Below are 22,107 nucleotides of genomic sequence, written 5' to 3' on the forward strand. Positions count from 1 at the left end.
TACTGGTTCAAAAGTTATATACATCAGACTTCTTACAAGTGACAATACCAAATGCCCTCCATGAAGGTGGAACCCATTTATATTCCTACCAACAGAATACGGGAGTGCCCGCTCCCCCTTCTCTTACCCCCACTGGATGTTATGATGTTTTATTTCACAAGTCATTCTTAGAAACACATTTCTTTCCTTTACAGTCTGGAGCAAAAGCACACCACCTGCTCCAGATAATGGTACTTCAGCTTGGGGTGAGCCAAATGAAAGCAGTCCTGGGTGGGGTGAAATGGATGACACAGGAGCATCGACCACAGGCTGGGGGAACACACCCTCCAATGCTCCAAATGCCATGAAACCTAGTAAGTATACAGCATTGTTTTTGAGGGATTCTCTGTTAATTTTGCGGTCAGACATTTTGGTGAGAGCTGTTTAGTGTTTAAACTGTTGTTTCAATGCGATTCAGGACCTTGAACCTTTAATAAATGGAGAGGAGCAAATAGTGGTGACTTGGCTTGGCATATGTTAAAGTGTTTACAGCGAACTAAAAGCCAAGTTAATTTTGTTGATTTTATTTTTAAGTTGGGTTTAGTAATTAGCCAGAATTGAAATTTTGATGTGGTACTTGTTTTGCCCAGTAACTTAAATATTGCTCACCCTATCTATTTTGCATTTCTACTCTTTTGTTAGTATAATTTGAAAAGGGTTTTCTGGCTTTTAATGTGGAACGTGGTCCGTACTGCCCACTGACTTCATTATTCTCTTCTTTCTCCCTTTGTCTCTCTTCTCATACATCCACCCACATAGGAACATTTAAGGTTTCTTGAACCTGACAAAGATTTCTTCATTTGAGTTTTATAAACAAAGCACGTCACACTTATTCATAATCATTGAAAATCTAAGCTATACTTGATCCAGCTGGCAATGTGTAGTCACAGTGATTTGGAAAACTTTGTAAACTGATGCTATGAAATGTCTCATTGGATGTTCCTCAGTTGAAAAATTAAATTTTAAGTGCCCATTTTCACTTGTTTGTAGTTTTCTTAAAAAGTATTCCAACATATTTTTTCTACCATATTGCAAACTTAAGGAATTGTCTTTTGATTTAAAAATGTGGTTAGACTGAATGCTCAGTCTTTGAACAAGAATAAAAAATTCCATTGTCAAGTTTTTTACTTGATATTTAGGACTCTTATAGTGCCACATGAAGAAATATGATCTTAGCTACATTCTAGAAATTCACTCTTGTGCCTACGAAACTTGACTGCATTTTAAAAGTTAGAAGTCTCCTCCACTTCATGGAAATAGCTTTATAGAGACTTTGTCCTCGAGATTGTCGTTGTAAAATCGGTTGTATCACCATGGGAAATACCATCCTGTAGACTTGAAGTAGGTCCAGATTCCTGTTGGAAGACAATAACCAGACCCTTGGCACAAGGAGACACTTTAGTTCAGATGCTTGCTCAACCTCAGAATCACCTTTCTTCTATCACAAAACCCTCGCTTTTCTCCAGATTCTAAAAATGTTTTCTGCTCTTCAGGATCATCTATAGTTACAGCTCATATCTTTTCTCTGGGTAATCTGAATATGAACACAGAGGAAGGGGCTAGATATCACAGCCTCCCCATTGATGCTGGTAGTTAATGTGTGATTTTCCCTAGTCTGCAGATATCTTAAATCTGGTGTCATGGGCCCTAGGATTAAAAATTAGAGGTCTCTTTTATCTTTTCTATAAGAAGACATTTGTTAAAAGTTTAGCTTCATTCTCTAAAAGAAGAGTTACATGGATGTCTTCATTTTTATAAGGGGGTCAGTATGGTATTTATATTGGGTTTTTAATTCCTGTTGTTTTTCAGAGGATGGTATAAAGCCTATGCTTAAAGAATATGAATGATCTCATATGCAGAAGAACCAGTCCCGGTTATCAATGCCATTTCCAGCAGCAGGCAGATTATCCCCCCAGCCCTGCCTCTTGCTGCCGGGTCAGGAAGCCCCTTCATGTAAGGCTGAATGAACCCCATGGAGGGTCCATCAGGTTCCCTTGCTGGAGGATGATGCCACAGTTACTAGAAATCAACTTCCTTGTACCTGTGTGCTTGATGGGTGCCTGCGTGGCTATCATAGGCCTGGTCCCAGGAGATGGCAGCAGTCCTTGAGGAAAGCCCTGAAAGAGCCACTTTTCTGGCTCTAGACTCTTCACGTGAAGCTATCTAAATCAAATAACTGCTCCTTCCATAAGTGTCCCTTCATTTGGTAAACTGAAAGTGTGGATGGAGGTTTCTAGGCAAGTGGTATATTTCCCCTTCTTCCATCATTTTATAATGTCATTACTGCAAAGTGTATCCTTCAGCTCTATGCAGTATTTTTGGAGGGAAATTAAGGGTTTATTCCAATCTCCAAATTAAAGGTCTTTGTTTAGAAGGGAATTTTGGTGGAATAGCCTTTGGATACTGATGTCCTACTTCCTTGAACATTAGAGCCCTCATCTGTGATTTCTGTGTCTTCCTTCCTCCTTTCCCCCTTCTCTCCTCCACATTTCTTCCTCCTGTCTTTTAAAACCTATCACTTACTCATTGTCTTTGCCTAGGATCTTTTTAGTATCTAATACATTTCAAGTATATAAATCTAATAAATTTCAAATTTTCATGGCTGTATGTGATTTTCTCTTCTTTTACCATAATTTTGATATTAAAAATCTAATAAAATTTTCTTTTTTCTTCCCTTTTTCATGTTCTTTTCTCCACCCCAAGCAAAGTAGACAGGTGTTCTCTGTCATACCTATTTGTAATGTCTGTTATAAATAAAGCTCACAACGTGCTTTGGGGAGGGTAGACTAAGGACTGCAGTAAACCGTCCTCGTTCAGAGGACAGATTTCTCTTAACTGAGATGTGAGAGTTCTTATAAGTAGTAATGGATTCTTTTCAATTTTGGAATTCCTGTCAACTTGGTGTAAGGGAGAAGGCTTTGAACCAGAAGTCAGAAGGTCTTGATTCTGTGGTTTGTTAACTTACTCTGTATCATTGAACCTTAGTGGGTTTCCATTTCCTGCTCTCTAAAATATGAATAATGTTTGCCTTGCCACGTAGATGGATTAGAGAAAATGATAAATATACTAAAATACTGCATTTGCAGGGAATGATTATTCTGGTTATTGTTATATATACCTGCTGCATACAGTTGATTCATTCTTTTCTTAAAGATTCCAAATCTATGCAAGATGGCTGGGGGGAGAGTGACGGGCCAGTGACAGGCACTCGCCATCCCAGCTGGGAAGAGGAGGATGATGGAGGAGTCTGGAACACCGCCGGCTCTCAGGGAAGTGCTTCCTCCCACAACTCAGCAAGCTGGGGACAAGGAGGAAAGAAACAAATGAAGGTAGCTCGCTTTAGAAATGTTTGAGCTTGCTTATTCATTCTTAGAAGGCAGACCTGAGAATTCCTTAATGGAAGGAGTGGGGCTGCTGGAGTCCTTGAGGTCCTAAGTAAGGGGAAAATATTTTCTTAAGAACAAATAACTGCTTCCTCCTTACCCCTCATCTTTCTTCCCTGTGACCTTGAAACCTTGAACTGCAGAACATTGCTGTAAGTAAAATGGAATTTTCAGAGATGAGATTTTTTCGTTTTTAGTTTCCATATTATCATAATTCTTTGAAAGCTCTCAATACATACTTTATAAATGTTGCATGCTTTTGCATTCTAAAGTCAAACACATCTTTAGAGTAAATCCCTATGAATATGTAGAAGAGAAACCAAAGTAAGATAGCTCCTCCAGTAGCAATCAGCATGACGGGTTTTTTTCTGATTTGGGAAATTCCGAGACCCAGAACTCCTCTCCCAAGAAAATGAAGTAGCAGTGTGTAACCCTGCTGCAGCAGCTCGGTGAGCTATCTGCGTCCTGTACTGGGTGTGTTCTTCTCACTTCCCATGTATAAGAACAGTTCAGTTTCTTCTTTGATTTGCATAATTTGATGAGGATTTTGGTTTTCAATTTAGAACAATAGTCTTTCAACCTGAACCACTCTCTTGGCAGGGCACTCTTTTTTTCCTTCCACAAATTAGCTGATGGAAATAAGAAATGGCAGCCATGTACTTAATTAATTAATTAATTAATTAATTAATTTTTTTTTGAAGATTTTATTTTTTTCCTTTTTCTCCCCAAAGCCCCCCGGTACATAGTTGTACATTCTTAGTTGTGGGTCCTTCTAGTTGTGGCATGTGGGACACCACCTCACCGTGGCTTGATGAGTAGTACCATGTCCGCGCCCAGGATTCGAACCAACGAAACACTGGGCTGCCTGCAGCAGAGCACGTGAACTTAACCACTCGGCCACGGGGCCGGCCCCAGTGTACTTAATTTAAACATGGGAGCCTTGCTGCCCCGTGAGATGCTTCACAGCTAATATTCTTCTGGGTTTCAAATACCAGACACCATCTTAGAGGGTCCTCAGTTGGCTAAGGGCTGTGCCTTCTTCCCCTTCGCCTACAGGATGTTAATTTTCTTCTGACTATGATAACTTCTACAGTCTAAGAATACAGGTTGTTTCTAGTAGAGACGTTTTGTTTAAGTAGTCATTTACAGTTTTCTCTTTTTAAGGACTTTATTTTCTTACTCTAGTCACAAAAGAAATCATTTTGTAAACTTTTCAGCATGGTTTGCACACTCATGTTGTCTGGTCTGCTGTGGCTTTCATTTTGTTTACAAGTTAACAGTGAGACCAAATTAAAAGAGTTTAGAAGACTGCTGATTGAAAGGAAGCAGCTGAGTGAAAGGTACTAAATACCCCACTCAGGTAACCACCAAGGTTTAATAATTAAGTTAGTGGGGAATTAAATGTTTCTGCTCCATGACTGATGATTCTGACCTTTCATACTGAGGACCTTTTTTTTTTTTCAATTGTGATCAAATACAGGTAACATAAAATTTACCGTCTTTTTTTTTTAAGATTTTATTTTTCCTTTTTCTCCCCAAAGCCCCCCAGTACATAGTTGTGTATTTTTAGTTGTGGGTCCTTCTAGTTGTGGCATGTGGGACACTGCCTCAGCATGGCTTGACAAGTGGTGCCATGTCCATGCCCAGGATTTGAACTGGTGAAACCCTGGGCCACAGAAGCAGAGTGTGCGAACTTATCTACTCAGCCACGGGGCTGGCCCTAAAATTTACCATCTTAACCATTCTTAAATGTACAGTTCAGTGGCATTAAGTATATTTACGTTGTTGTGCTGCCATCACCACCATTTATCCATAAAACTCTTTCATTTTGCAAAACTCAGACTCTATACCCATTAAACAATAGCCACCAGTCCTCCCTTCCCTCTAGTGAGGGATTTTTTTTTTTGGTGAGGGAGATTGTTCCTGAGCTAACATCTGTGCCAATCTTTCCCTATTTTGTATGTGAGATGCCACCACAGCATGGCTTGATGAGCAGTGTGTAGTTCCACGCCTGGCATTTGAACCCGTGAACCTTGGGCCACCAAAGTGGAGTGCATGAACTTACCACTACACCACTGGGCCAGCCCCTAGTGAGGGCTTTTCTAATCCTAAGACCTATAACTGAGCTTACGTACCGTATCCTTTAAAGAATAATAAAATTGATATGACAAATATCGTCACAACATAAAACAATTTTTACCTGTAGAATGCACAAAACCCATGACCTGCTGCCCCTACGGATTCCGCATTGTAGTTCCACCTGCCTTCTCCACAGAAGTGAAAGTAGAGCTGCTGATTGGTGTCTTGTTCAGGGGAGAAACTGGTTTGTCCCATTAGGAAACAAGCAAAAACCCACCTCCGCCTTACTTTGCGGTAGATTAGTGATGGTGTCTTCTGTTTGGCCTCTTTTCCATTGCGGCCCAATGTGAAACAAACAGATGGAACTGCTACAGGGAGAAGTTCCTCATTGCATCCGTACAGAGAATAATGGCCAGTTTAAGTGGGCTCCTTTCCAAATAACATGCATTGGCATCAGACTCTTTCTTTTCTTCTAATACAAACCAGCTTGGGTTACAAGCAGAAACTTAAAGGTCAAGTACTGGCATTCAAACATTATATTTTAGAAAATCTGATGTTGACCTCCTTCTGTTTATAAGGTAAAAACACGAGTTGACTGTATATTTTTCCAGTTACTTCTAATTCAGCATGACAAAATAAGAATGAAAACATGGAGGGGCCGGCCTGGTGATGTAGTGGTTAAGTTCGTGCTCTCCGCTGTGGTGGCCTGGGGTTCTCAGGTTCGGATCCCGGGCATGGATCCAGCCCTGCTCGTCAAGCCACACTGTGGTGGCATCCCACATAAAATAGAGGAAGATTGGCACAGATCTTAGCTCAGAGCCAATATTCCTCATTTAAAAAACGAATGAAAACATTGATATAACTAAGGTTTATTAATCTTTTCAACTAACAGTTAAAACATCAAAATAGCTGTAGTTAAGGAGGAATGGTTAGGGTTCAAAAAAGTAAACTCTTAGTTCTACATATCCAGTCAGTAGTTAATGCAAGTCAGGTATGAAGTTGAAATAAAATAAATTATTCGGTTCTGAGGTTACGTATTTCGTTTCTGTAGTGCTCACTAAAAGGAGGAAACAATGATTCATGGATGAATCCTCTTGCCAAACAGTTTTCGAATATGGGATTGCTGGTAAGTTTTATTTTTTCTTATGTGTAATGTAGCCCAACTTTTATGTTTAGTACAAATTTTAAGACCACTGCCACAAATAGTACAAAATTACAGATTTAGAAACTGGTTAAGCAATGTTCCGTATATGGAGTAAGCAATATTTATTCTCTAGTCTTTTATTCTTAATTAAATACTCCAATATTTAAAGGTTATAGCTTTTAAATTTATAATTCTTGTATCCTTTTCCTTAGGAGGTTAGGGAAGAAAAAGCCAAGGACTTACAGTTTAAATAATTTTCACTGACTGCTGTACCAGTTTTAGTATTATAATAGAGAGACAACAGCAGCAAAATAACTAGAGAAACTATTCATGATTAACTGTATAGGGAATTCTTATAAAATTTCTAATTTTTTAATCTCTTGGGAACGTTATAGGGACACCCTGTCCCTGGTTGCCAAAAGACAAATGACGTGACTTGGCTGCACATTTCGAGATTTGATAACTTGACAAGTCACGAGAAGAAGTTGTCATCGTTTGGCTGCTGCTCGTGGAATCCGATCCTGGGCCGACGGGAACTCGAGGACAGGGGTTTATGTCTCTCAGCAGCTGTTCAGCTATTGCTCTGTCCGTAGATTTACCGAAGCTAATTCTGCGTGAAACTTGGATTGAGGAATATAGGCACCAGCAGCAGTCAAATTAGTTGTATTCAAAATGTTATTGTCTTCATTCCAATTTAAGGTTCATTTCAAAGGACCTTCTATAGTGCCGGTAGTAAGATGTGACTCTCACATGAAGAATGCCATTTCTTCTCCGATGCAAACATTTAATTCAAACCTTTAATCCTCCCTCACTGTTCTTTATTTTTCAGAGTCAAACTGAAGATAATCCAAGCAGCAAAATGGATTTGTCTGGAGGTGTGTATTACTCCACTACTGTGGATGGAATACATTGTTGTCCATGATACCGTGTTGGGATCCTCTGCTCAGTTTGAGTTGGGGTGGGTGCGGTTCAGTAGACATGTGTTGCATACTTTGTGGAAAGTACCATGTTAGACACTAGGTAGGGGTTGAAAACTCAGATGACTGCAAGAGCCAAGAAGGTGATGTAAATGCGTGGAATGTGCCAGGTATAAGACATTGGGCCTTGGAGGTTAGCCATGGAGAGCGTATGTACCACCTAAAGGAGTCAGCCGTGCTTGGCTCTGAGCAGTTACTACCGTGGAGGAGCACAGGCTCAGCTTTCCCAGCTCTTCCAGTTTTTCAAGAGAGGCCAGAAATTCAGATGTATACTGACACCCTGATTTTTAAATACTGGAAACTAATTCAGTTTTTTTAAAATGCTGTGTGTGGCCAAACAAAACATGTTTGTGGCCCTGCCAGGCTCAGCTCTCAGGTTGCCAGTCTTGTCTGCACGGAAGAAACTTTTCATTGTTGACAAACTCTCCCGTTCCAAGTGGAGCAGATGCAGTGTCAGACCCTAGTCTGTGGGATCCTCACAGTGATGCTGTTGCTCACCCTGAGGAACTTAAAAAAGAATCACACCGAGAAGGAAAGAAAACCATCATGGGTAATAAGGGAAATAGTCTTTGATCTATGATTTTTTATTTTTAACGATTTTATTTTTTTTTTCCTTTTTCTCCCCAAAGCCCCCCAGTACATAGTTGTATATTCTAGTTGTGGGTCCTTCTAGTTGTGGCATGTGGGACGCTGCCTCAACTTGGTTTGATGAGCAGTGCCATGTCCGCACCCAGGATTTGAACCAACGAAACACTGGGCCGCCTGCAGCAGAGCATGTGAACTTAACCACTCGGCCACGCGGCCAGCCCCCTATTTTTATTTTTATTTTTTTTGAGGAAGATTAGCCCTGAGCTAATGTCTGCTGCCAATCCTCATCTTTTTGCTGAGGAAGACTGGCCTTGAGCTAACATCCGTGCCCACCTTCCGCTACTTTCTGTGTGGGACGCCTACCACAGCATGGCTTGCCAAGCAGTGCCATGTCCGCACCTGGGATCCAAACCAGCGAACCCCGGGCCGCCAAAGCGGAACGTGCGAACTTAACTTCTGTGCTACCGGGCCGGCCCAGATCTATGATATTTTTAAACGTGAGGATAACTAAAAATAAGCTTCCTGGGGCATTGATCATGTCATTGTACAACAGCAAATTTATAGAGCTGTGAAAGAAAAGTGGAAATAATCAGTGCACCTGGGAGATTACATTATACAAGTGGTATGGCACACCATCTCCTGGTTCAACTCCAAGGTCTAAATTTTAGGTCAACAACTGTGCCTCTTGGATCTCTTTATTCCCAGTAACTGTGTTTCACAACCCCAACCATTTATCCCATAGATGCTAAAATAGCCACAAGAGATAGATTCTCTCACTGAGGACATTTGAATTTATGAACAAGATGTATTTGTCAAACATATCAATGATCAGTCTGAATATTTTTTTAGTCAGATTTTTACCAGCTTAGCCCTAAGATTCTCTTTCAGGCTTCCATAGAAAACAAGCTACAACTGATACTTGGTGGTTTTTTTTTTCTTTTCCCCTAAAAAAAGAAAAAGACCCACATGTGTCCTAGAGAGGATCACCAGCAGCCTGAACCACCTGAACCAGTGCCAGCTCTTCTGGCCTTACATCTGGCACCCTAGTGGGGAGAGTGGGCAGGTCACTCTTGGTCATGAGGGAGACATTGGTTCTTGAAATTTTCACTCCTTCTGTGCTATTTTTCAGGGAGCCTTCCAGATAAAAAATTTGATGTGGACAAGCGAGCAATGAATCTCGGGGATTTTAATGATATCATGAGGAAGGATCGATCTGGGTTCCGTCCACCTAATTCCAAAGACATGGGAACCACAGATAGTGGGCCTTATTTTGAGAAGGTGAGTTGAATCCTTTGTTTCAGATAATTCCTGAGAACCACTTTGGTTCCTCTTTGTCTTTTGATAATTGATTCCAGGAGGAAGCACAGAATTAACTAAATTAACAAGCAAAACGCGAATATCACCTGCGTTTAAATGGTGACGTGAAAACAGTTGATATCAACAGGCAATTAGGCAGGAGCTAGAACCATCTGTCTTTAGGATGTGAGTATTGTAAAGAAGGTCTAAGTTCTGGAAAATGTATGAAGTTTGGAGGGGAGAAATGGTCTGACTTTTTATAGTGGGGGAAATGCACACTCGAAACATATAGAAGAAATTTGAGAGACAAATTTATTCTGAATTCTTTTTTTCTACCACTGTGCAGTTACAAATTAAATTTTGGGATCTTGTGCGAATACTCTGGATCTCCTAAGGCCTTGCCATCCAGCTTTGTCAAGATAACCCAAAACTTTCTCCTTTGCTGTTTCTAAAGAGCTCTTTTGTGATCTTTCTCCATTTTCCTAGTGATCTATTTCTAGTTAAAATGGTTTACTTTTCTAATTCTCAACTACCTGATTTAAATAAGTCCTTTATACATATTTGTTTTGATTTTTCACATTTCTAACGGAGGAGATTATTCCTTGATTCTGGATACCAATTTGCAGTGCTCCTGGTCTTCAGAAACCAGTTAAAACCAGGATTTTTATATCTGGCATACTTTTGACACCACTGATGCTGGTCCAGCATATTCACAAGAATATTACTCTGGCTTCTGTTTCAGCAGCTACAAAGTTAGAGTAATCAATGTTAGATACCAAAAAAGGTGTCTGGTAATTTTTATCTTAGTGCAGTGGGCAGAATGTGTTACTAACTTAGAGGATAAGAAAAATCTATATCAAAGAGGATGACAGATGGTGTCTGTTGGGCAAAGTATGATGATTATCGGATCCAAATTCCGTCCTCGTTTATTGCTAATACACTCTAACTTTGTTTATTCCTAGTGTTTCTCTCTTTTCCCTTCTTGCATTCTGTTGCTTCACTAACCAACACTCATTGTGATTGGCTAACTACTACTGCTTTTCAGCTGACTTTGCCTTTCTCCAATCAAGATGGGTGCCTTGGGGATGAGGCTCCCTGCTCTCCCTTCTCCCCTTCTCCCAGCTACAAGCTGTCTCCCTCTGGTTCCACACTACCCAACGTCAGCCTTGGAGCAATCGGCACAGGGCTCAACCCCCAAAACTTCGCTGCTAGACAAGTAAGGAGGCCTCTCAAATTTGTAACTGCTTGGCTGTGGCCTCGCCTTGGCTCTGGTCTGCAGTTTATTGCATCATTTGTCTGTCTTGGGAAATTTGTTGATTACTGAATGCACAGAATGATATTAAGGATAGGCTTTAGATCTTTCAGCCCATAGAACCATCTCTCTTCATGTTTCTCAACATGGATTTTATTTTAAATGTTTCTTTTGTCTTCTCATTTTTGGTCATGGGTTCACATTTAATAAGTTAGCTAATAACTGGCCTAGGAAAATGTTAAGGAGGCTACATAGGTACTTCCGCTCATCTAATTTAGCAACATATTTGCCATTTTTAACATTAGATTGAATGGCAAGTAATACTTTTGAGGTCTTTTCAATTAATTAGAAATACAGCAAAACTAGTAAGATTAAATGTTTGAGAGTTATAGCATCTTAAAATCTAGTGTCTTTAAGAATAAAATCTAATAATTACTCAGAGAAAGGTAACTGATATTAGATAATGAAGCTTTGAGAAGACCGGATATTGCTCAGATGTGGCAGCGTTTCATTCAGCCTGGAGCACCCCTTTCCTAGGGCTGGATCTGTCAGTCCTCCGAGGAAGGGCTGTGCAATAGAAACAAGACTGGCAGAGCAGGTGTGGTGAGGACTCCTTGCTTTCACAGGCCTGAGAGGGCGCAGCAGGCCTCTGTCTGTCCCCCACAGTAGATCCTTGTAATTTTTGTGGAGAAAACCAGGAATTTGGGGATAATTCCTTTGTGACAGTGACTCTAATGATGATATTTTCCTAGCCATAGTTTCGTGACCACTTGTCCCTGTGACTTTCACCCTCAGATGTCATGGAAGGACATTTAATTATTAGTTGTATCCATTCTGTTTCCACGTGATAACTGTCACATATAAATTAAAGGATAATATAAAACACCTCTTACACCATAGTCCTCAAGTTGCTTATAGGTCCTTCATATGCTCTAATTGTTGCCTTAGCACATTTTTAAAAATGGATTACATTATATCCATGTGTTCAGATTGGTTATCTCTGGACTTGGAATTATAGGTAATTTTTTGTTTTCTTCTTTGATATTTCATGTTTTTCGTAATGTTTCCACAGAGGACATGGCTATGTATTGCTCACATAAACAGAGGGGAAACAATTGCAGTCATGCGTCGCTTAACAACAGGGATACATTCTGAGAAATTCATCATTAGGCAATTTTGTTGTTGTGCCAACATCACGGAGTATATGTACACAATCCTAGATGGTATAGCCTATTACACACCCACAAGGTTATATAGTTCTAATCTTATGGGGGACACTCACATACAGGGTCCATTTTTGACCAAAACATCGTTAAACGTCACATGACTGTATATCAGTGTTTTAGGGGCTCTTTTCTTTTGGATTGAGGTATAGAAAATATAAAATAGTCGTAACACTCTTGGTTAATGGTAATTATAAACATGCTTTCAGGATCACAAGATTATCCAATTCTATTAGTACATAAACTGTAGTATAATAGACCAACCAAACTAGCTGTGCACTGGACTCAAGAAAAGGTCATTCCCCTTCATTTTTTTGATCTGTGGATTGCTGCAGAGTCCATTGTCAACCAAGTTGATACACATGTTCTATCCATATATAGTCATGGTTTTTCACACTATTTTCATGCAGACTTAATATGCTTCCTAATTAAGAAATAAAATTTAAGGTTTTTATTTTCAAATCACAGAAGATTTCATTCAACCTGGTAACTTTGTTTTTAATTTATATACTTCTCTTGAGTTAAACACTGTAGTTGAGGCAAATATCACCAATAGCTGTTAGGATTCAGGTCATCATAAAAGCCTCACATATAACAGTAAAGCTCTACAAATAGCCAGATAAACCACCATTAACATATATACAAGCTTTTGATGACTGTTTTCCTAATTTCTAAATATAATTCTAAAAAAACCACTAGATTTGTATGACGGGCACTAAATACATTACTGTGCAATGTAGCTACTTCTGAACCAAAAAAATAACCAGCTTGAGATGCCAAGGTTCCGTATTTAAAAATAGAGAAGGTATGTTTTGATAGACTACTGTTGACTTATCTATATTATTATCCATATCAGATATATCAAAGTGTTTCATATGGCTTTAGAGACACTTGATGATGAAAATCTAAAACGTTTAGTGGAATGGGGTGGAATCCGTCTACTGGGAGTAGGAAAGTTAGTGCTTGATTTTCCGAAAACTAGAAAAGCAAATTCCGTTTAATACTTCTTACCAAAAGAGAGGTTGAAATTAAAAATGGCCCTCAGAAAGCGGTTTTGGGCCTGTCGAAACATGGGTTATGGTGAGGACTTGAGCTACCAGAAACCCCACCATCCAAGGACCACTCTGAATAATTAACATCTAATAACAAAGTCATTACTTCATTAGTAAAGTGTAAGTGAGAACGATCTTAGCAGAACCATTCTTAGTGAAGTAAATGTTTCCTGTTTTCCTGGGAATGATCAGCAGCCAAGCTGCTGACTGCCACAATCTCAGAAGAGTTAGAGCCGGGCCATTTCACCTGAGAGTGACAGCTTGATTCCTAGGACAGGAGAAGCAGAGATATTAAAGTTTCTAGAATTAAAGGTCTTCGTATGCTTAAACACTCCTTTGGGATATTTAAAATTCATAGTGGATCTTTGGTTCTCTTTTATGAGACGTACACAGAGTTTGATTGCCATTTCTATTTTACGTTCACAATCATTTTTATTTTCAATGCTTTTAACTTCATTAATTTCCCTGTAGCAGTCCCTTATCTATTTTGAATCATTAAGCCATCAGAATATCTTTAGAGTTCTAGAACTTAATGGTGCCATTACAACATTCTTCTTTAAATTTACCTTAATCCCCACGATTCCAGGGATAAGATGATGGTAGTGACTTCTGTTCAAGGTGCACGTACTTAGTATAAACAATGGTGCAACTGTCCTCACTGATGGTGTTCAGTGGGACGTTTTCAAGTATATGAAATTGGTGGCTCACGGATGTTTGCAAATGATGTGCTCATCCTCCAGACCAGGGCTTTATTGAGTTCTGGGAATACAAAGAGGGAAATATTAATCTGGTGGTGGATAGACTGGAAAATGACTATAAGATGATTTGATGATGGATGCTATCAAAGAGTTTTAAAGAGTTTTGAGAATATAGAGGTGGGCTCAGTTAATTTGAATGTGGAATGAGGAAGAAGGTTTTGAGGAAGACTTTCTTGATGAGGATGACCTCTCAGCTGGGCCTTGAAGAGGCCAAGTGAAGATGGTGTAGAAAACTACACTGTGAGGGAGCACAGTGTCAAGTATCAAATACGGTTTCCTTCCTCAAGGACTTTTCTCAGCTAGAAACAAATTAGAAAGGAAGGGCCATCGTATAGCCCAGATTTCCATAGCTCTTTTGATTGGAACAGTCTAGAAGTGCTCCAGTGAGTTGGTCCTCAAGAAATCAGGGAGTTAAACTTGTTTTTAACTAGACTGGTAGTCATATATTTGAATGACAAGTTACAGGTGAGTAATGTTTGTTTTGATGTCCCTGTAATAATTTTTCAATTTTTCCCTTTCTTCCTTTTTCACCTCGCTCTGTGATTGATTCAGATTTCCTCATCTAGCAAAGAAGGGACCAAGTAGACCCAAGACAGGGAGAGGTGTTCAGATCTGGAATAGGGTTCTCCTGGAGCTAGGGTCACAATTGAGTGGCACTGATTTTATGATTGAACTAACCAGTTCAGAGAAGTGACATCATAGTGTTGTTTTACAATTGATACTATTCATAAGTCTGTGTTTTTACTAGGTGCCTTTTAAGATGGACCTCAGATTATAAAGTTTGAGAATAAATTTGGCAAACCCAATCTTAGAAAAGAAAGTAGTGGAATTAAATGTTATATTGCCTTTGCCTTTCAATTATGAAAAAAAAATTAGTGCTTTTTCTAACATTGACTAAATTTAACCCTTTTGGTTTATAGAGTGCATCAGACTGCAGGGGTGGTGGTGATATGCCCATGATTGAATTTGAATAATTTTCCCAAGCATTCCAAGATGAGGAACTTTTCAGTTATAAATTTCTGTGATTCCACAGAACACAGGATATGATTCTTCTGAGACGTAGAAAACCTAAACTGTTTCTTATTTGCATTTTCTTATGTTAACAAAAAGCCTTACCATTGCTGTGTTGTTTACAGGGTGGCAATCATGGTTTGTTTGGAAATAGCACAGCACAATCGAGAGGTATGCACACCCCAGTGCAGCCGCTAAATTCTTCTCCTAATCTCCGGGCGCAAGTGCCTCCCCAGTTTATTTCCCCCCAGGTAAGCAATTTGATGTTTTGACAATTCAAAAATCCTGCCTATCCAAGTGGCTACCAGTTATCAACTGACTGGTTTTGTGGGCATAAAAGGAATAATAGTGGTCTTAAATTTGAAAAACCCAGATGCAAAGGACCAAGATTTTTAGAACAAAATATCAGATCTCATTTTTTAATTTTATTGTGCATATGAAGTTGATGTTTTCACATGAAAAACATTATGATTCTGTTCATTTTAGATCTCCTGTATACTTTTCTAATACTGCATTGATTTTTTTTTAATTGCATATAATTAAAGCTATTTTATAAATTCTGATGTGTCAACATTCAGAAGTTGGTTGCCCTCATTGGGATTCACCCACAGATAAACAGGAGAACTGCCGGATTCTGAGTTGTTCTGAAAAGTTTTGAGGAGACAGATGCTAAAATACTGACTAGAGGCTCTGGGAGACTTTTAGAACTAATGAAGGGGCAGAGCTGTATTCGTAGCGCAGCTCTGTGTAGCACTCCGTCCTTTGGGGACCATGGGAACCCTTCAGATCCATTTCTTAGTGGGGACGTGCAGTGAGTTGTTTGGAGGTACATGTGAGAGATTTGGGCTAGCCCACAACATACGGTCGCTTGTACCTCTTTGGAGAAAACGAGTCTGAGGTGCAAAGTAAAACCTGATAAGCCCGTGTAAGGATTCAGTGTGTGACCTTGGTCTCCTTAGAACATTACTTTGATGAACTGAGATCAAGAGCTTTGAGTCCATCCCATCCTATAAAAGAGGATGGGGCGCTTACTGGATCCAACCAACAGGTTGTAAAGGGTCAGGTTTTGTTGTTTTGTCATTTTGGAATGCCTTTTAAGACAAAAGCGTAAAATATTTATTTGATACCATAATCTGTTGATTTCAAATCCGGTTTTTGACGTTGAGTCTATATCTGTCTTAGTGGGAGAATAAATGTTCATCTCCTCCTCCTGTAATCTTCGTGTCCTGTCTGAGAGTCCTCTTAGTGTCTGTCTCCTTCCCCTTCCTTTCTAAGTTCTAGTCATCCTTTAAGTCCCAAGTAGTGGCATGTCCTCTAGACAGAGCTATTCCTGACTTCCCCGGCAGTCCACAATGGCAGCGTCGTCTTAACTCTTGGAACACTTTCCAGCGTGCCTTGGTCTCAGGCCAACAGTCATCTGTGGTTATTGAATGTCTGCAGTATGCCAGGTAGTATGTTGGCAATGCACAGATGAAGATAACACCATCTCTCCCATGGCAGCCTCCTGGAGTTGGTGGTGGTGATGGCAGAATAGTCACGAAATACACAGTGTGATAAATGTTGTATAGAAATGATTAACAGAGTTTGGGGGTGCTGGGCGAGACCTCACATTAGCAGTGATATCAAAGCTGGATCTTGAAGAATGAGTCAGAGTTTGCTAGGCACAGGCAGGTTAAAGGTACCTTCTAAGGAGCAGGAACAGCTTGTGCAAGGGGGCAATAATGTCTGGAAGAACGTGGCATGTTTTGGAAAATTGCATTTGTTTGAATAATTAGTCTGAGCTTGTTGAAGCATATAGGTGTTATCTAGAGTGAAATAGAAAAAACTAGTAAGGAATTTTGGGACCAAATTTGGAAAAGCTTTGTTTACCTTGCTAAGGAGTTTGGACTTTGTCCTTTGGTCAGCATGGTTTGTAACCATTATCTGGGCTGCTGCTTGAAATACCATACTCAGGGCCAGCCTGAGTGGCATAGTGGTATAAGTTTGCACACTCTGCTTCTGGGGTTTGTGGGTTTGGATCGTGGCTGTGGACCTACACACTGCTCATCAAGCCATGCTGTGGTGGTGTCCCACATACAAAATAGAGGAAGTCTGGCACAGATGTTGGCTCAGGGACAGTCTTCCTCACCAAAACAAAACAAAACAAAACAAAGGGCTGGCCCCAGGGCTGAGTGGTTAAAGTTCTGCATGCTGCCCTTCAGTGGCCTGGGTTCATGGGTTCAGATCCTGGGTGCAGACCTATACCACACATCAGCCATGCTGTGGAGGCATCCCACATGCAAAATAGAGGAAGACTGGCACAGATGTTAGCTCAGGGCGAATCTTCCTCAAAAAAAAAAAATACAGTTCTTACATCTTTCCCAATCTACTGAAGCACACTCTTGGGTGTTGGGGCCTGGTCACCCCCAGGTGATTCTTATGTGCACCCTAAAGTTTAGCTGCTACTGCTATAGATAATATGGTATTAGGCAAGATTTTTCAGCTGAGTGGCAATGTATGAAAATTTTTGTTTTAGAAGATAGCACTGACAATAATATAGAGGGCACATTTGGATTGCAGAATTACTAAAGCAAAGGAGATGAGTTACAAGTCTTGTACAGGAGTCCAGGGAAGGCAGTGGCAGTGGGGTCACTGATGATCTTTGTGTTGTGGAATAGTAGTCTGTTCTCCAGTCTGTACTTATTCAGTGTATCTGCAGCATTTCACATGGTTGATCACTCCCTCCTTTTTGAAACACTTAAGTCATTTGGCTTTCAGACATCTGTATCTGTTCTCCACCTGCCTCTCCTTCTCCATCTCCTTTACAAATTCCTCTTCACTTCCCCATCTCACAGCCACGGCTAGATGATCTCACCCAGAGGAATGACTTTAAATACTGACAATTCCAAAATTGTGTCTTCAGCCCAGATCTCTCCTCTCAACTCCACAGACTTATGGGCTTTTCTGCCGGCGTACCTTCTAGGCATCTCAAGTTAACATGTCCAAAATAGAACTTCTGGCTTCATCCCACACTCACCTCAAAAACATCCGCTTCCTCCAGGTAAATGGCACTCCCAGTTTTACAGGTGCTCAGGCCAGAGACTTCACAGTCCACATCTAATTCATCAGTAAATCCTCCTTCCTCCTTTCAAAACATTACCCAGAATCTGACCATTTCTTTCCACCTCCTCTGATACAACCTCTGGCTGAGCCCCCACCATCCTTCTCCTAGAAATGGCTTCCTGACCGATCCCAGCCCTGCTTCATTCAATACTTGCCTGCCTCGAGTCTGTTCTCCACCCAGCATTCAGACTGATCCTCTAAAACCACATGGTCCAATGTAGCCATTAGCCACATGAGCACTTGAAATGTGACTAGTGGGACGGAAGAACTGAATTTTTTATTTTAATTAATTTAAATTAAAATAGCTACACATGGTTAGTGGCTACCATATAGACACTGCAGATGTATAACATTTCTCTCGCAGCAGAAAGTTAAGGTAAATCATTTTACTACATTACTGGGAATCCTCTCATGGCTTCCTCTCTCACTGAGAATACAAAACCTGCTCTTTACTGTGGTCTTTGAGGCTCTTGGTGATCTCCCTACCTCCCACACCTACTACTTTCCCATTCGTGCAGGCCTCTCCAGCCGTTTGGCCCCAGCACACCCAGCATACTCCTAGAATGCTCTTCTCCCAGATTGCCACGCAGCTCCATCTTTCTTGGCTTTGGATCTCTGCTTCAGTGCCACCTTCTCAGGCCAGGCTGTGCGCGGTACACCACCACCACTGTTACTCTCCCTCCTCCTCACCCCCTCAGGAGTGTAGCAATCTTCACAGTGGCAGGATCTGTGTCTGCTTTGTTCACTGCTGGATCCTGAACATCTACAACTGTGCAGGGCGTGTATTTTGAGCTCAGTAAATCTACGTCAAGTCATGGGAAGATGCATTTCAGGATGGTTTAGAAACTGGAAAGCACACTTAACCTAGTCTAAGAGACTTAGAGGCTAGAAATCTCTTTATGACCAAAGTATCTGCTCTACTTGGAAAAGAAAAGTACTTGTGTTCTCCTACATTTTTTAAATTTGTTTATTTAGCAAAAACATGGTTAACATTTATTTAATGCATAATGGAGCAGAATATTAAACAATGGAATCTTTCATTTTTTTTCCTATTTACATATTTTAAAAAACAAAGCAGTTGAGTAGCTCTTTTTTGTTTTGTTTTGTTTTAAGTAAAGACAATGTAATAATCACACTGAAAGTTTGGATAGTGGAGAAAGAAATTCTTCCAGAAACACCCTACCCGGATGCAATAAAAGGGATTATTTTTACACAATCTCCTATTCAGACTCTGTATACAAGCATGCTCTTCATATGCTTGCATTCACGGCCACTCTATCTTGCTGTTTTTGTTAACAGATAGTCTTCATGTTAATTATTCTTAATGAGCAAGGCACAATGTTCTATCAGGTAGACTTACTTTGATCTCCCTTCCCCCATTACTGGATATTAAACTGTTTGTAATTTTTTGCTGTTATAAATAACACTGTAGAGAAATCCTTACACATAGATCTTTGCCCACATTATTTCTAAATTTAGTTGCCAAGAATGAAATTTCTGGATGAAAGCACATAAACCTTTAAAATTTGTGATAAAGGTTATCAAATTTTACATCCATTTTAACCACTTTTTATAGGGACAGTTAATATTTAATGTCAACATAGAGATGATGTTGAAACTCGTTAAGATTTATTACAAATGTTCCATGCGGTGGGTTTTTCTACCTTGCCTTTTTCTTCCTGTTACTCAGATATCCAGAAAGTAACGTATTCTACCAGGCTTTTGTCTTGCTTTTAAGTTGCTGTCGTTTTGCACCTGCAATGCTTCGTTAAATGCCATATTGACTCCAACTAGATCTTTACTTTCTCCAACCCAGCTGGAGACTGAAGGGCTTTTAAGCCAAAATAATTAACTCCCTGCTACAGGAGCGTGCAAACCTGCACTTTAATTACTCTGCAACCCAGGTAGGAATAGCCCTTTGCCAGGAGTCTAGAGGTGCTTCTCTCTGGTCCTTTTGTATTTGTTGAGAAGGGCAGTACACGTGCAGTTTGAGGAAGGGAGAAGCTGAGCAAAGTTAGACAAGGAGTCCTCAAAGGATAACCTTTATAGTCTTTATAACTGTCAATTTTTGGAACATATGAGCTGCTGGCATTTAAATCAAATTTAAATTTAAAGTATAAAAATACCTTGTGTTAGCATTTCTTTACTTTTCTTTACAGTCTTTCTGTATCTGTATGTCTTTTAAACAATATGTTGTTCCCTTTTGCCCTTTTTGCACTTTGTGTAATGAAATCATACAGTAGATAGCCTTCTCTGATTTTTTCTTTTTTTTAAAGATTTTATTTTTTCCTTTTTCTCCCCAAAGCCCCCCAGTACATAGTTGTATACTCTTCGTTGTGGGTCCTTCTGGTTGTGGCATGTGGGACGCTGCCTCAGCGTGGTTTGATGAGCAGTGTCATGTCCGCGCCCAGGATTCGAACCAACGAAACACTGGGCCGCCTGCAGCGGAGAGCGTGAACTTAACTGCTCGGCCACGGGGCCAGCCCCTTCTCTGACTTTTTTTACTTGATATTGTTTCTGAGATTTTCCCATGTTGATTTGGGCAGTTCTGGTTCATAGAGTATTCCGTTATATCAGTGTACCATCATTTATTTACCGATTCTACTGCTGATAGACATTTGGGTTGTTGCCAGAGTTTTGCTCTTAGGAGCAGGGCTGCTGTGAATTTTCCTATGTTTGTCTCCGAGGATGAATTTTTCTAAAGTACTGCTGGGTCATGAGCATATTTTACTTTGAATGGTGGTTTCTTTAGCTAATTTTGAGGAATAGTAAGGGGAAGGAATGATGGGCTCTTGGTAAGAGATGGCGTCCATTCTCAAGACTGTAGAGAAATGGGTTGATCAAGAGACCAGCTGATTTGTTCAGTAGAGCTTATAAAACTGAACATAGAAGGAGGGAGAAGTGAGAGCTCAGACAATGGCTGTTTACTTTGGAGGCCACCAGGTTAGGAATCAAAATAAGGGGAAGAGATTTCCCATGAATCGTAGAAGACATTGGAAAGGAAGGTAGAAACGGTGCTGATGGCCTTGCGCAGCTCTATCCAATAGAAATACAGTGCAAGCTGCATGGTGCAAGCTGAAGTTCTTAGTAGCCACATTTAAAAAGAGAAAAAGAAACAGGTGAAATTAATTTAATAATATGTATTCTTTAACCCAATATATTATAAATTATTATCATTTTCAACCTGTAATCAATACTTAAATTAAAAGTTATTATTGAAATCTTTACTTTCTTTTTTTTCTAATACTAAGTCTTTGAAATCTTGGTGTATTTTATACTTAAAGAAGATTTCAATTTGATTAGTCATGTTTCAAGTACTCAACAGCCACGTGAAACTGGTGGTTAACGTATTGGATGGCATAGGCCTACAAAACATAGTTTTGTATTAGTTTCTTTCCTAGAAACTGCCACAACAAATTACCACACACTGGGTAGTTTCAAACAACAGAAATTTATTCTCTCGTAAGTTCTGGAGGCTGGAAGTCTGAAATCAAGGTGTCATCAGGGTTGGTTCCTACTGGAGGCTTTGAAGGAGAATCTATTCCATGCCTCTCTCCTAGCTTCTGATGGCTGCTGACAATCCCTGGTGTCCCTTAGCTTGTAAGCACATCACTGCAGTCCCTGCCTCCATATTCACATGGCGTTCTTCCCTGCATGTCTCTGTCTTCACATGAATTTCTCTTCTCTGTCTCTGTATCCAAATTTCCCTCTTCTTATAAGGACACCAGTCATTGGATTTGGGCTTACTCTAATCCAGTATGACTTCATCTTAAACATGATTACATCTACAAAGATCCTATTTCCAAATAAGGTCACATTCTGAGGTTCCAGGTGGGCGTGAATTTTGGGGGAACACTATTCAACCCAGGATAGTTGCTGAGTCACATAAATTTAGGATTCACACGGAAGGTACTAAATATGATTTCGTAAGTCTTTGAGGTGTAGTGGACTAAGACTCCAGTTTAGAACATGGTGTTGATAACGTAGGATATAACTCATAACACCCCCCCCCCCAATACTCTTAATACAGTGAGGTTAGAATTGTTATATCAGAGACAGTAAGTTGAGTCACACTGGTGACCGATGGATGAACTCAAAGGAGAGGAGAAGAAGAGTTATCATTTGGGAGAAATTGTGAAGAGTGTGTCTCTCATGCCGGCCATAAAACTGGTGCAGAGGCACAATGCTCTGTAGTGGTGTGCT

At 40.1% G+C, this 22,107-nt stretch overlaps 1 protein-coding gene across 7 annotated transcripts in view; it reads left to right on the forward strand.

The window, feature by feature from the left end:
- Positions 1-22,107, forward strand: part of TNRC6B (trinucleotide repeat containing adaptor 6B) — a 237,698-nt gene that overhangs the window by 192,735 nt on the left and 22,856 nt on the right. For 5 of the 7 annotated variants that reach the window (XM_070600144.1, XM_070600146.1, XM_070600145.1 and 2 more), the window contains 7 exons: positions 195-353; positions 3,193-3,368; positions 6,553-6,627; positions 7,475-7,520; positions 9,340-9,488; positions 10,552-10,722; positions 14,928-15,053. In XM_070600144.1, the coding sequence (XP_070456245.1) occupies positions 195-353; positions 3,193-3,368; positions 6,553-6,627; positions 7,475-7,520; positions 9,340-9,488; positions 10,552-10,722; positions 14,928-15,053 (902 nt within the window). The remainder of the gene's footprint in view (positions 1-194; positions 354-3,192; positions 3,369-6,552; positions 6,628-7,474; positions 7,521-9,339; positions 9,489-10,551; positions 10,723-14,927; positions 15,054-22,107) is intronic. The other 2 variants (XM_008519767.2, XM_008519768.2) reach the window with 1 other exon arrangement.

The sequence above is a fragment of the Equus przewalskii genome, chromosome 29 (genome assembly GCF_037783145.1).
Source record: "Equus przewalskii isolate Varuska chromosome 29, EquPr2, whole genome shotgun sequence".
NCBI lineage: Eukaryota > Metazoa > Chordata > Mammalia > Perissodactyla > Equidae > Equus > Equus przewalskii.